At 53.2% G+C, this 15,750-nt stretch overlaps 1 protein-coding gene across 1 annotated transcript; it reads right to left on the reverse strand.

The window, feature by feature from the left end:
- Positions 1-439: 439 nt before the first annotated feature.
- STX6 (syntaxin 6) lies at positions 440-14,984 on the reverse strand. The gene is made up of 8 exons (XM_054210531.1): positions 14,900-14,984; positions 12,386-12,555; positions 11,685-11,779; positions 9,870-9,932; positions 7,498-7,620; positions 6,050-6,156; positions 4,339-4,433; positions 440-2,762 (listed from the first exon to the last, which is right to left on the reverse strand). The coding sequence occupies exons 1-8, from the start codon at positions 14,932-14,934 to the stop codon at positions 2,686-2,688; spliced, it is 765 nt and encodes a 254-aa protein (XP_054066506.1). The 5' UTR covers positions 14,935-14,984; the 3' UTR covers positions 440-2,685.
- Positions 14,985-15,750: the final 766 nt, after the last annotated feature.

The raw sequence follows: 15,750 nt of genomic DNA on the forward strand, positions 1-15,750 counted from the left end.
ATTGGCGGGGACGCACCTGCGAGTAGCCATCGCTAATGACAGAGGGGTCTGCACTCTTGCTGCTGGGGCAGTCTTTTTTTTTTTTTTTTTTTTTTTTTTTTTTTCCCTGCCATGGAAGGGGAAACTGATGCTGTGGCGCCAGGAGCGGCGGCACAGGGACAAACCTCTCCGGCAAGCGGAGGAGGCGCTTGCACTGGGGTAGGGGGGGGATATGGCTCCCTCCCGCCAGCCGCAACAGTGCCCCCACATCTGGGCAACAGCTGCCTGCGGCGCAGAGGGGACCCCAGAAACCGCAGTTGTCGCTTATGCCTTACAAGCCAGGAGGGTGATGCCAGGCAGATACCAGTGGGAGCTTTTCCTGCTACCCAGCGCCAGCAGACACCCCCCCCCCCGCCCCCCCACCTTGTCCCCGAGCAAGGGTCACGGCGAGAACGCCCGGTGATCTCTGCTGTGCCACGCTGGGCAGCAGCAATGCATTTATTTAATGTTAAAGGGAGGGGGCACCACCAACAACAGAAAAAGCAACTGTACACAGGAAAAGGGACTGAAGACAGTCTGGTGGCTTGCGGTGATACCAGCAGCTGGGCCACCCTCCGGCAGTATGCCGGACTAATGAAGGAGCGGTCCCACACGGAGCGCCAGGAGTCATTCCCGGAGGATGCACAACCATGCCGAAAATAATGCAGGGATCGGAGGTGGGCAAATACCAGGCAACGGCAAGCCCCGCTCCCCGGTCGGACTCGCACTCCCAGGAAACCTGCTCTCAGAGAGGTATTAAGCCCAAGGAGCCGCATGGACACCGTGATAGCCAGCCCTGGAAAGGGGACACTGCTTATTTCTTACAGCGTAACCAACAGAAATGAGGTGCTCCGCAAGGATAAAGAGCAACTGCTGAAATAATTAGCGCTAAGGGCACGTGTGCGTTAACGACGGGAGCACCCGCCCAGGCATGGCAGGGAGCTTGATCTCGCCCCTCCGTCCGGCGCCCGGCTGCAGAAGGCACGGTGCAGCCGGCTGTCAGCACCCGGCGCCTGCGGGGGGGTCACAAAGCCGCTTGAAGGAAGCCACAGACCCAGTGGGGAGGAGCGTTCGGTCTGGGATAAGCATCCCAGAGGTAAAGCTGTCTGGTGGCGAGCTTCCCACTTGGGGAGGACGATTTTTGGGGGGCGGCGGGGGGGCACGATTTGCTATTTTAGCAGAAGTCTTAGAGTCAGCACCAATTAATTTCCTCCCCCAGCCCCATCTGAGACCCAGATGGGAGGCATAAGCCAGCCTGTCCCGAGTCCTTTGGTGTTTGCAACTTAAATGTGGGAGCAGGCTTTAGTAAGAAATCGGGTTTGCTTTCCCGAAGAAGCCACCCCACATCCTGCCATCGGTGTTTGCAGCACGAAACCCCCATCTGCATTTCTCCCCCAGTAATACTGCCAGGGTGAGCTTTCTTCACCACATTTTGGTATCGACCACCTGGCTCCCTCCTAATTCACTGTCCGAGGGAGACAACTAGGCTAATCCGACACTGCTGAGACAACTCAAGTGACAAACAACTCAAAGGTAACAAAAGGGTTGGGCAGTAATACAGAAACACGACCTATCTTTGAATCGCCTGCCTTTTGGTTGCTTACAACAGAAGTGTCTAAAAAATAGCAGTTGGGAAAAATTAAGACATCCTATTTACAAGTTTATATGCACTTAAAATACATAATTGAGCCCCCATTCCTCTGCTAATGCGTGTTGTGCACCTAGAGAGAGAATGTGGCTCGAACGGTCATCAAAAAAATCTTTACAAGCTTTGTTTTGTTTTTTTTTTTTCCTTAAAAAAAATAAGTTATTTTAGACCTGACAAATCACTTGCCAAAGGGAAGCAGCTGTTAAACAGAAGCAGTTACTCAGTTATACAAGGGCAGAGAAAGCATCAGTCAATGAGCTTTAGAGGCTTGTATAACGAGGGAGGCAATTTTAAAAGCTTTAAGAAACTCACTCTCTGGATAACGGTTGTTTGCCAGCTTTCAGCGCGCATCAACCCGAGTTTAAAGCTCTGGGGTTCTTGACTGTGCCTGGCCGGCTGACGGCAGGACACTACACCCTACGGCTCACCTGCGCGTAAGCTCCTGCCGAGGGGCGGTGGATGTGAACACTCTGCTGCAGCCTCACCGGGGTGTCTGGGCGGCAAGTCGGCGGCCGTGGGAGGAAGGCAGCGTGGGGTTTCACGCCACCGCTCCTCCCGGTAATGCTTTAGGCTGGCAATGCGGTTTGTAATGCTCAGTGAATTAACTAATTTCCTCCCCCCCACCACCACCCCACCAGTCCCGTCCTCCCCAGGGCTCACTGCTCTGTGTCCGCATCCGACCGCAGGCAGCTCAGGACTGCTGCAACCGGCTCCTACCTGCACCGGGTGGAAGCGCAGGGGTCAAGTCCCCCTCCAGCTGCCTAGGTCCAGACCTGGAGCCCAGGTCCAGATTGCACCATGCCGGGGGAGGAGGCAGCTCCAGTCCTCCACCACCTCTCCCCGGGCCAGGTGAGACGCCGGCGGAGCCAAGCCGTGATCCTCAGAGGAGAATGGTGAGAGCTGAGTGCGGGTTTTCTTGCCTGGGATCTCTGTGGGCGGACGGAAACGGTGAGAGTTTCGTTTCCCCGTGCTACGGGGGTGAGGGGGCGGGGAGGGGGCGTCCGAAGAAGTTCAGTCCATCACAGGACAAAAAACAGGATGAGCACCACCAGCAAGATGACGAAGAGGATGATAATTGCACACCACTGCCGTCGATCTGGAAGGAAAAGGAAGCATCAGTCTTCCTGCTTTCACAGGGAAGGAAAATCGGGGGAGAGCTTTTCTTCGCTGTGTACTGCTAGGAGCCCAATTTAAGCTTAAAGAAGCCATAAAAGGCCAAAGCAGCAGCTCCTTTGGCAGCATGCCCCGCTGCAGCCCACAGGGTGACAGCATTTCTCCTCCAGGATACATCTGGTTTGGGGGACAGCTGTGGGAATTTTGAGGCTTTTCCCCAACCAAATTCAAACACATTCGATAAGCTGGTTCAAAAGCAGTCGGGAGGAACAAGCAGAGAGCTGCTCTGGGTTGCTGCTCATTCGTGGAATAACCTGTTTGCTAGAGGAACAACAAGCGATGTGGTGAAAGCTGCCCAAAAAAGAGCTCTGCCAGGAATGAGGTTTCCCCTGGACATCTTTACATCTCACCGGGCCTGTGCATGCTCTGCAGAAGCTCAATGCTGCATCGCCTCTGAGAGCTGCTATCCGTCCATGGCCACGGCTACAGGCGGCCCACAACTCCCGGGCACAAGCAGCTACCCCAGGAAGAGCCCTCCTGGTCAGCCCCAGCACGTGGGATGCCAGGGACAGCAGAAATGCTCTTTCACAACTCTCAGAAGCGCACTGCAATGACCGACGCGTTTTTCCCAGAGGAAAGGGGAGATACGCAAGGCTTGACAGTGTTTGCGCTGCCACTGGGCTACTGGTGACCCCAAAAGCACTCTCAGCACTACAAATGGTCTCTCTAGGGCTGTATTTCCACAACCTCATAAATCCCCCCGCCAGCCTAATCCTTCTGAGCAGGAACACTTCTCCTCCTGACTTGCTGCTGCCTTCACGAGCTACTCAAGCACCCATGGGAGAGGGGTGACGGAGGAGGGGACTGCTGGGCGCACTGCCAGCACTCAGAGAGGCGAGCCGGCGGCGGGGGACTTCCCGGCAGGCACGCCGGGCTTCCTGTTTGCTCTGCCCGCGGCACCCCGCCAGCCCACCAGCTTCAAGGCACAGCCTTATAAGGACTTTTCTCGTGGGTTCAGCCTCCCCCTCGGTGCAGAAATCGCCTCTTTCTTCCGCCAGCTGAGAGATATATCTGACCGACAACAGGCCTGCGGGCTGGCAGGCACCAGCAGCTCAAGGGCAGGTGGGATTTGGAAAGGGGCTTGTCGCAGGCAAGCATTTGGCGTGGGGGGAAGCCACACTCATTGGTGAGTGTTTTATGGCACCTTGAAAGCTTTTGTTCCACAGGCAGCCTGGGAAACTGCAGCAGAGCAGGAGGCTGCAGAGCTTCCCCTCCTATCACCTAGAGGGGGATTTTCCCACCACGGCAGTAGCAGCATAAATAGAAAGGCATCTGTAAATAAAACAAAAGCAAAGGACAGGCTGCAGAGCAGTGTCTGGGCAGGAGCAGCTGCAGGGCTTGGAAATCTTCCCCCTCTTTCAAGCACCGAGAGCTGCTTCGTCCCCTCTGCTCAGGCTTGGGATGGCTGTCGGTGGGTGGGAGCACGTAGCGTCCCAGCCTGAATAGCCGAGGGCCTGTCTCTCCCTTTCCAGGACTGGATCCCACTTCCCAAGACCTACCACTCGTCATGTGAGACACTTTGGCGAGCTTCTTCATGACGTTATCAAGCCGCGACTGAGTGCTGTCTAACTCATGGGAGAAGTCGTCCAGCATCCTGGGGGCAGAGAAACACGGCACTCGTCAGCAAGTGACGCATCTTTTTGGGATTTCTCAGCGCGCTCACACACACTGATCAAAACACTGACGTGATCAGCCCATCACATACTGGCAGGGAAAATGAACGCGGCCTGGCCTGCTGAAAACACCTAAGGCGGGGAAAAAACCTGCTGAAGCAGCAGCTCTCCTTTGGTAGAAAGTGGGGACTCTTGTTGGACTGGTCCCCACTGTGTGTTCATGGATGAGCTCTACGCACCCCTGCAAGGTGAGGAGTAGGGGTTTTCCTCCTTCTAAGAGGAAAGTCTCACTTATAATCTGTGATTAGCAGTGACTGGTTAGATAGATCTAGATGCCAGCTTGGACTTTAAACCTCTTTTCTTGTTCAGGGCTTGCAGTTGAAGCTAAAATCTTGTTCCAGTCATGTATCAAGCAGGAATGAGATTTGCAATTGCTTTTAAGGTGCCTTTTAAGCTCTGAATGGAAGTTACTCCTCTAATTCCTCCACACAGTGACTCTAATGAATGTGAAAGCCTTCCTGAAGCTGTGCTTTGTCAATGTCAAGAACCCATTTGAAGAGAAACGAGCACATCCAGAATCAAGGTACCAATCCAATCATCTCCAGACAGCGGGACTTTGAAGCTTACTAAGTTTAAGAGGACAGCTTCCTTCATTTGGAGTTCTAGGGCACTTGTTAAACCTTCATTCAGTGGGGAAAAAGAAAGAGTTGTAAAAACCTCATTGCAGTAGTTATCTGCTACCGTCTAGCAAGCATGTGGTGATCTGGAAACGGACACACCACACTGATCTGGTTCTATGAGAGCAGAAGACTCTCATGCTGCAAGACTTCATACAGGAGGTAGGTTTGAAGTTCCTCCTCTCCATCAAAGATGACATTACTTCACAAGGGACATAGCTCTCCACACTCCTCTCAGCCAAACAAGGAGGGTTTTTAGGAATAAACCTTTCAAACCTCTCTGGAAGTGGTAGCTGTTAGCCTGCGTTACTGGAAACTTTATGCACTTGTTTGCAAAGGACAAGAACTGAGAAAGAAATCTAATTTATATGTAAATGACAGATGCAAATTTGTGAGCTACCCTTTAACCCTTTGCATGGGTGAGGGTTATTTTTAGCTTTAACTATGAATAGCAGCTCTGTGCTGCCTGTTTCAGAGCAGCAAGGCGGAGCTGAGAACTCCCGGGTCAAGCAGTTATCCAGGGGCAGCACAAAATCCTATGGAGTGGGAAAGTGCCCAGCATCCCCTTTACACAGCATCTCCCTCCCTCATCTGTTCGGTTCTGCTGGCTGCCTGAAGCCAAGGAGCTAACTGTGGGCCTTAGCGGGAGCGTGTAAAAAGGAGAGAGAAGGAAAGGTAAGCTGGCGGCTAAGCCTGCCCTAGGTCCAGGCTCTCAAATGAACAGGACTGTGGTTGGATCCTTGCAGGCTGCAGTAAGAAATGCTTTTCACTGCCTAAAATCAAAGGCTGGCTAGGAGAGGCTGCCTAAGGGACTAGTAAATTCAAAGGCCCTAACAGGGGCAGAGATATGGGTGTGAGGACCTCCAGCTGTGCTGCAGCCAGCCCCACACTGTGCTTTCGGCACTGTGTCTCACACTTACACTGCTTGCTCCTCCAGCTCTCCGCCAATGCGCTGGGACATGTTCTTCAGCACCCCGATGCTGCCAGAGACCAGCTCCAACTGCTCATCTTGCTGCTCCACAATCAACTGGGGCCAAAGAGAAGGGAAACAGGCAATTACAGGTCTGCTGTCTCCCACAGCTGGGTCAGAGCCAGCCAATCCTGTGGACAGACTCTCGTTGCTTGGCCAACATCAGCTGTGGGGCCTGGGCAGAGACCTAAGCCACCAGGAATGAGGACTGCATTCTTAAGAAATGCTGGAGAAGTGACAGCCGCAGGGAAGCCTCCCCGGCATGGCATCCCCATGGCACAGCAGGCTGCAGCCTCCTGTCATCCGTGCAAATCCAGCCTCAGCTCAGCCATGCCCCCTCCCTTCCCTGCTGCACCCATTGCTAAAGTGACTCTTGAAAGCCACAGGGGGCTGGCCATCAAAACCTCCACGAGCACCCCTGCCCACAGCAGGTACAGCAGCGGGCACCAGGGAGCCACGCTGATGCTGTGGCTGGGAAATGCAATCTGGAACATGCTGCAGCTAACAAGGGGTTAAAGCGAGTAAAAGGCTGTTGCAGCTTCTACAGCTAAAAATAGCAAGCCTGGCATCAAATGTGCCAAAGGAATAGGTGTGCCGATGATTTAAGTCATTTTCAGGGCACAGTCACACTAAGGATTAGATTTACCCTAGTTACCTACTTCTGAATCTATTTATCTTCTGAGAGTCACTAGGTAAAACTTGTCTGAAAGCCGGGGTGGCATCAAGGGTCAAGGAGCTTTAGCGCAGTTTGCCGCCTCCAAGAAGCTGCCTGTTTAAAGGCCTGTGTTTAGGTGGGCTGCTGCACGGGGGTCTGCACGCTGCCTGGGCACTTCTCCAGATGAATTCCCCTGGCGGCGGGGAAGCACCTCGCCAGGCGTTCTCACAAAGCCCTCGCACAGGCTTTCTCACGAATCTCATGTTGACAAAGGCAGGAAAAGGGAAGCAGGCACGTGCTCCTGCTCCTAGCCTGTTCTGATGAAGATGCACACAACAACAGCAAACATCAGCTAATTTTTCAACCAGGGGAAGTTGTGTAAGAGAAACGGGCTCTTTTCTGTTTGCAACGTTTCTACTCCTCCAAGGATTTCAGCAACCCTTGTAGTATTAAAGCTTAGCACACTGCATCTTCCAGATCATGTTGTTTGCTTCTGTACTGAGCAGAAGACCCGAGCCTTAAGGGTTAAAACTTTTGTGCCAAGATGCATCCAAAGCTGTGCTGTACGGGAAATGCATGCACGGGTATATGCTGCAAGCAAAGAGGAGGGCTGTCAGGCTCCTGTATCCGGACCAGCCAAGGACTGGATTATTTTTTTTTGGCTCTTGCAGGCCGTATCTCATCCCCCTGGCACCCGTTTGGCAAGCAAAGCTATGTAGTCCGCATGGTGCCAGCTGCCTTACCTGTTGTTGAGCTTGCTGCTCCTCGATGAAGTGTGAATTTGCTAATTGCAGCTCCCGGTCCAGGCGGCTGTATTTGTCAGGTCCAGAGCTCCAACTCTGACTCCCACTTTCTCCCAGGAGTGCCTAAACAGATGCAGAGAGCCTTTAGCAACACCCTTGTGTCTGTTCACAGCTTGTCTAGAGCACGTAGTGGGAAGGCAGACGAGGCAATACTCCTGTACACACGCATACAGCATCCTTTTCCTCCTGCTCTGCTGCTACTCAGATAGAGGGATGCCACAAACTAAAACAATTCAACGCTAAAATGCCAGCCTGGGAAGTCTCTGTGGCCTGATATTGCAGATATGCCTTTCCAGCAGGAGGAGAGCTGGAGTACGACCAACAGCTGGTGTGTACACAGGAGGTCTGCACCACACAAAGGACTAGCAAAGGTCTGCTCAAGAGGCCGCACTGTGTGCTAGAACATGTAAGTTGGGAAGTATCCGGATATATTGTGCTAACAGATGTACAGCTCGAACTGAACACTGTCCTACTGATGACAGGGGCTTAAGAGGGTCTGGATAAAGTACTTAACCAGTTGAGCTGACAGTAAAACTGCAAAATATAACCACAGCAGTGCTGGTATGCTCATGTTCTTTGATCCAGGCTACCTGTTTAGTTGCCAGCATACAAGGTTACACTTGCTACCTGCTCTACAACCTGAAGAGAGAAGCTTGTGCAAAGCCAGCAGAGATGTGGCTTTCCAACTGAGTAAGGCTGGTCCCCGGAAGGGGTATAACACAAGTGACAAGTGCTGGAGAATGAATGTAGCCTGCAGGTGAGGAGTTGCACCCTGCGGCACTACGAGGGGGTTAGGGAGCTCTGCCCACGAGTGTGGAGGCAAGGCCGAGTCATAATGAGACTGTCTCGCAGCTTCTGGTCATGGGTGGGAGGAGGATGAACAAGTATTTGCGAAGAACAGCAAGACAACGACCAGTCTGCTCCAGCAAGCTAAAAACAAGACAGTCTCTACGGTTCATCTGCCTTCCAAGGATCAAGGAGGGGTGAGGAAAGCTGATGGACATCTGGTTTTGTCTGCCCTCAAGACACTGAGCAAACTCCGGGTTCTCCCCAGTTTATGGCAAGCGCAACTACTGACTATTTAATGCGGTGCACTAGTTTTGCTGCAGTTTCAATAGAAAGGTCTCTGTTTGCCAGCCTTAGCCTGTGAGGGTTATGTCGCCACCAGCCAGCCTCTCAGACACAGAGGCATGCTGGAAAAGCCACTGCAGGCCAGCCCAGCACAAGCTTCGCAGTCTGGAGGGAAGGTGAGGGGCTGGGGAAGGGAGAGGAAGACGGCAAGGGGAAGTCAGTTTTCCTGACCAGATGTTGCCGTGCGAGCTGGGCCATATGGCCTCCTGCAGCTAGCAGGAACTTCACGCAAAGGAAAGCAGCGAAACGCAGAGACAGCTACAGACTTGTTTGAGCAAGGGTGTAAGGGACTTTGCTTCTTCAAGTGTTTGCCAAGCACGTCAATTAACCCCATAACAAGCTCAGGAATCAGCTCTGTGCTTCTCAGTAGCTTGTTGCAGTTTGTCATTTTTGCCACAAGCAGTAAGACTGATGCAGCCAGATAAGTTAATTGTCCAAAACGCACACCAACTTTTACTGAGGCAGCTCTGGAAGTCAGCTCTGAGATCTCCTTACAGCCTCCTTGTCAGCTGGGGAGGGGCACAAGCTGCATCTATTTCTATTCCTTAGATTACAAGTGCAGACAACCTGAGACTCCTTGAGCTTCTTCCATCATCTTACATGGCTAACTATTACGAGAGGCAGCTGTGTGAAAGGATATTGCAGCATCTTGGCTCCTAAATACAGCAGAGCACAGGATTACATTCACTGACATGGATTCTGTTCCCCTCCGAGGAGGAGGAGGAGGGAGATTCCCCCTTCTGCAGAATGATGCAACGCTGACAGTTGTACACAACCAGATCTAAAGACAGAGACAGATGGCGAGTGCTGACTTATTGCTTTGAGAGACAGACTTGGAAGAGGGCGGCAGCAACGTGCCTGCAAGAACCAGCACTCTCAGGTCAGCAAAACAGACACAGTTCAAACACACAGCTTTGCTGCAGCATGCAAGCCCCTTCCCAAAACCGCGGTTTATAAGGGGATGAACTACAGACAGGATATATATTGTAGTTACAGCTTTTACGCAGTTCGGAGCAACGCTATACGCTCTACCTTACAACGTGGGGCCTCAAAGTGAAAATGGAAGTTTCACCTAACACATACCTTAAGACACTAGCTGCCAGAGCTGGTAAATCCTCCTCACTCCTTTAAGTTCCAAATAACCACTACATTCACTTAACATGCCTGTTTCTGGTTCTTACCTGCCTGTTTTTCCTTTCAGCCAGCGCTTGCATGGAGGAGTTGGACATCTGATCCTTCATTTCCTGTTAGTTCAACGAAAGAAGTATGTCAGCGTTGGATTTGAGGTGACAGGCAGTTTCAGGGTGCTGCAAGGCTTCTTTAAGGGGAAGTGAGGGAAGGGAGATTTTCTTTGAAAGTGTACAGTTTTGAAGAGTCTGGAAGGATACTGTAGAAAGCTTCACCACAGTTCATCATTTTACTAATACTAGAATCAACGGCAATGGGATATTTTGAAAATATTCCTTATTTACTACTCATTTTGCTCCACTACAGCCAGAAATACTTTGATTTGTATAACGTTAAACTAATGTTCTCAGTGATAGACTGTAAGGAAGAGTCATCCTCTTCAAGGTCTTGGAAGCCTGCAACCCCCTCCATTTCATTCCCAGTTGCGTCTGGTTTTATATTGCATAGGATGAGATAAATTTCCTGTCTTGTGGCCATCCTTTCTGACTGTGCCTGTGTTTTCTCTTTTATCAATTAAGTTTTGCTCCTAAGTTCCTGTAGAAGATCACCAGCCACAGAAGGCTCTCCACCACAACATAATCTAGTTTTCATAGGGCAGATTAGCAAGCAGTCAATGTGATCTAGCGGGGGCTGATCCACCAGCACAGTTCTGATGTCACCAGAACATTTAGGTATGTTTTACTGTCAGAGACGTGCAATATATCACCTAAGAGTACCAGATCCCCCTTGGTTACTTCTCACCAGCTAATGTAGGTGCTGCTGTACATCACAAATTCCCCCATGGAAACTGAAGTCAGCTGCATAATGTCACTAATGAGTTTCATTTAGCAGTAGGAGATGCTGCTCCAAAACCCATTAGCCAGCAGTTTTCAGCCAGGAAAAGAGGACCACAAGGCAAGCTTGCCTGATCCTGCTTGTTTGGGGAGCAGACTACACCAAGAGCAACGCGGCGAGCACATGCCTGCCACCCAGGGCCAGCATGGTTTTAGGATCAGTTCCCACGCAGCAAACCTCCAGACCACAGGACTGCAGGTAGGGGAACACACTTGCTGCCAGCCACAGCAATGCATTTTGTGAAGGAGGGATATCAGAGTCGTGAGGGACAGCAGAAACTAAGCTCCGCTCAGCGTAGCTATTAATAGGGAGAAAACTTCCTAACTAACAGCTTGTTACCAGGCAGTGAAGCCTTTGGGAAGATGTTTCTTCTCTATTTATTACTACCAAGTTGTTAAAATCCTCCTTTTGCTTAAGGAGGTGAGCTTAAACTAAAAAAAAAAAATAAAAACAACCTTCCTCAAGTTAAAAATAAATCTAGCAGTTGTCTGGACTATTTTGTAGCAGTAGGAAGTTGAAGTCGCCACGTCAATAACGCTAGGCTTTAACCGTCAGCGTTCAAAGCGCACTCCCTGTTTTTGAAAACTAGCGCGACAAAAGCACAGGACAGTTGCGACTTCCTTCAACTCTGAAGAGAGGCTCCGGCCTCCCCTGCATCGCAGCGGGGTCTTTACTCTTTCTTTCCAGTTTCTACAGGTTCCCAGGCTCCCTGTTACAAGAGAGGTGTGAAGACCTGAAGGGGCAGCAGCAGAAAAGGAGGGTAAGCCATGGGGCACCTGCACTCACAAACCGTTCTGGGCAGCCCCAGGAGGGAGCACGTGAGGAAGAGGAGGAAGGCCGAGAGAGCAGGTGGCAGGTTTATTCTCTGCTCTCCACTTCACCATGAAAATGGCCACAAGTTTTCCTCTTTTTTAACCACCTAATCATTCCTTCTGTCTTCCACCACACTCCCACCCCATGCCCACGTTCCTTACCCTGACCACCTGCCGCGTGCTCGTGATGAAGGCTTTCCTGATACCCAGCTCTGTTGCATCGAGGTTGAATTTCCGTGGGTTTGCCTCAACGATGCGTAGGCAGCGAGTCAAGGAGTCCCCGTTATCGGTGTTGGGTACGCACACAGATACACAAACCCCGAGCGTGCTTCATCAGGGTTCTACCAAGCAGCAGCTTTCCATTGCACCGTGCCTTTTCCCAAAATCTGATTAGCAAAGTAGGAAACACTGGAGGGAAAAAAAAGCATGGCAGGAACGTACTGTGCAGCACACGCACCAGTGTGAGGCTTCTCTCCTGCATTTTTTTGGTTCTCTGTGCAGCGCTTTCCGGAGCGTTCAGAGGAACACAAGGGAAAAGGAGTATTTCTGGAAGCCAGCCTAGAGTACGACAGACTACACAGAAATCCAAATTCATACAACGCAATAGGCTTTCTAGAACAAAGCATCTTAGAATATACCTTGTCAAAAGGAAAACAAAAAGGCAAAAGAAAAATCCTTTTGCTGAACATATTTGCCTTCTTTTCTCCTTTGCAGTTTGAGAAAAGCCGATGTAAATGCAAAATTCAATCCCAAATAGTCCTGATTTCTGCAAAAAGCAACTACTGGCAAGCACTGGTACTTGGCTATTTAGTACAACTTAGGAACCACAGGCCCCTACCTCCAAAGGGCCACAGAAAGGATATTAATTGTTTCATCCAAGTCTTCCAGGTCCCACTCGATGCTCCGCAGGTTATTCCTGAGCTCATTAGTGGTCCAGTCGATTTCTTCTCTTGTGGCGATGGAGGGATCTTGCAAGAGCTCCGTCCATCTCTGGAAGAGCCCCTGGGCAGTGTTCACGGCTTTTTGCACCTCCCTGCAGCCAGAGTGATTAAAAAGAAGTGAAGGGATTATCATCAGTTGTTCTGCAGCAGTCACAGTGGGACAGCCCCATGTCCAGCTGAGCAGGGAAGCCCAGCTTTGTCCCAAACACCTTTCCTTCAAACATTTTTTAGTTTATTTTGTAAAATAAAGATTTGCCCTACCTGCTAGGCAATCCCATGTCATGCTGCAGCACAAAGTGCTGAGCAACGACAACTTACAGGTCACCTATTAATGAAGGAAGCTATTTCTTTAGGGGAGGTTTCTGCCAAGTGTCACACAGGCACGCCAGGGCAGAGCATCTGAACAAGGCTGCTCTTTGGCAATTAATGTTTCACATTCCTCTCAACAGCTCTCCTCTGAAGACTCCTGACTGCCTAGGTGAGATACCCCAAGGGCACACAGAATTACAGGAACTGTCCCCACAACACAGCCAAGCAGACAGTTGAGTGCAGCACTGTTTATTTTAATTTAACGCAAAAAACCCACACAGTTCTACTACGCTGGCTTAGGGTACAGAAGCTTTTTCTGCTGCTCTAAGCTTTTTGGAGACGAGTGCATTCAAGGCATGGGAAGGCAGGCTTTGCTGACAGCACTGAATGCTGCTTTGATGGTTTGGGGCAAGCGGGTCTGTAAGTTTGGGTCATGGTATCTATATTTACAAGCTCTGCAGTCCTGAGCCCTGAACCACTCCTCCAGGTTCATGGGAAGCCAGGATGAGGGACACAGGGGAAAGCAGACTTTGCTGGTAAGAAAGGTGGCCGCTAGGAGCTCGAGAGCTTGCACACAGCATCCACATAAGATGCAGGTGTTCATCCCCAGTGAAAGAAAGCAGGTTATCATGGGGGGAAGACCAGGACAGATGAACTGAGCCCCACACCCTGGAGGGGTTCCAGAACTGTAGCTCTCTTTATGTTACACTGTGGTCTGAAGTATTCAACTTTGCTGTCTAAATTGCGGTCTCTTGGCACCTTGACACATGTCCCTTCCTCTTCTCGCATGCCCACGGCTCCGAGTCTGCCACATCTAGTGCCCTAAAGTCAGCAGCCCACACTGAGGATCTAGAGCTTCGTTCCCTCCACTACTTGCTAGGAAGGGTTTTGGACTTTTTTTTTCCATCCGGACAGACTTGGGGAAGTACCCACAAGCAGGAATTTAAAGCAGAGCTGGATATCCTCTGATGGGAGGAGTTATGAACTCCAGGAAAGCAAACTGAACCCAACATGGGCCAGCCTCCACTAGGCTTCCCTTCCACCCCAACCTGCTGGGTAATAATTAACGCTGGGAACAGCAGCACATCCTCTCTCTACTCCCAGCCCTTCCCCGCATGGCACAGGAACCTCTCCGGAAAGTTTGACAGGACGTTTTTTCCCCTTAGCACCAGTTCAACCTGGCAAAACAATTCACTTTCCCTGCGTGAACCAGCATCCCTTCCCACACCTCTTGTGCTCACAGGGCTTTCCCCACGAGGGCCTCCACTGCTCCTGAGTGGTGTTTCACTGTGACACGGGGTAGGAGACTGGCTCACAGCAGAAACTGAAGGTGGCCCCAGGGTAGTTTTTAGAAACTAAGGTGTTTTCACGCTATTAATTACAATTTTTCTTTCCTCCTGCCTCGACCACCTTTGGTTTGTGTTTGCCTTTGTTTAGGCTCTCTCTGTGTGCTTCCTCTCATGGCCACCGTCCACACTGCAGTTTCTTCTAAAGCTTGGTCTTTGCTCTTCTCCATCTTCCAGCCAGGACACGGTGGCCCTGGCCCCTCGGGGATCCCACCCGGGAACCAGCCAGCCCCGCTCTGCCAGCTGCAGGGCGACATTTCCCAACCCACAGCCGCGGGGACATCCGGGCAGGCTGTCCCCAGGCTGTCCCACCGTGCCGGCAGCCGCACCTGCGGCCGAGGCAGAGCTGCACCTCCCGCTTCCCCGCCCGCCCCCGTACCCGAAGCGGGCGGGGGTAGGGGGCATTTCCAAAGCTCGCGTTTCCTTGGCCGGCAGAGCGGGGAGCGCTTCGTGCGGGGAGGCCCGGGCGCGGCCCGGCACCTGCCCGGCACAGCGCCTCGCCCCGGGGGCCTCCCGGGCCCGGTCGTCGACGCCGGGCACCGCAGCGGGGCCGCTCCAGACCCCGCTCACCTCAGCCACAGAAGTGGGGGGACGGGGACGCCATTTTCCCCCTCCCCGGTCGCCTCCGGAGACCCCCGACCGCCGCTCCCCCCCCCCTCCCACGCCCGGGGCCTCCCCGGCTGCGGGGCGGCCGTGCGCAGCTTCCCCCAGCACCCGGGCCCCTCCCCGGCTTCCCCTCAGCCGCCACGGCGCGGGGCGTCCCCCGAGGGCCGCCGCTCACCCCTTCACCACGAAGAAGGGGTCCTCCATCGACATGGCGCTGCCGCCGCCGCCGCGCGCCCCAGCCGCCGCGCGCCGCCCGCCACGCCCCCCCCCCGCCGCCACGCCCCGCGCCCCGCCCCGCCCACGCCCGCACGCGCCGCGCGGCTGCGCACGTGACGTCACCGCCGGGAGTCGCGCGCCGCCATGGCGGCCGCCGGAGGGAGCGGAGGCGCCGCCGCCTCGGGGGGAGCGCCGGTACCCGGGGGCCGCCGGGGGAGGTGGAGCGTCGGGTGACCCCCCCTAGCTCGGTACCCGGCGGAGAGCGGCGCGCTGCGAGGAAGCGGTGGCGTCCCGGCTCTTAGTGAGGGCTTTTCCAGTCCCCGGGGGGGGGCTCCGGCCCGCTAGGCCCCGGGCAGCCCGTCAGTGGTCGGAGGCGCCGTGTCCCGCTCACCGCTTCGCCGCCGCGTTTGCTATGTGCCAGCTTGTCGGCACGTCCTGTGCGGGGCTGGTGTGGCCACCCTGTCCCGGCTGCAGGGCCATTGTCCCTGACAGGGTGTCTGGCAGGAGCGGTTCGGCCAGGCCGTGTTCCTGCCCGGTGCGGGAGGAAGAAGGGGAGAGCGACAGCCAGTCTGCTCTGTTCCCGCTAGCCTTCCTGCCCCGGGAGTGAACAGGCACCGCTTCCTTCCTCCTTTCTGCGGGGCGAGAACAGCCCTTTCCCGCTTGGCTCTTGGCCATCCCAGGGTGAGGACCCCTTGTTCCCTCACTCCCTCCTCTTAAATCTCTGGGCTCCTTAATAGCTTCTCAGCTGTGAGCACAGGTAGCTTTGGGCTTAGAAGAGCTGGCAGGAGTGGATTGGTGCCTGTGCAGCAC

This window comes from Rissa tridactyla, chromosome 8 (assembly GCF_028500815.1).
Source record: "Rissa tridactyla isolate bRisTri1 chromosome 8, bRisTri1.patW.cur.20221130, whole genome shotgun sequence".
Classification (NCBI taxonomy): domain Eukaryota; kingdom Metazoa; phylum Chordata; class Aves; order Charadriiformes; family Laridae; genus Rissa; species Rissa tridactyla.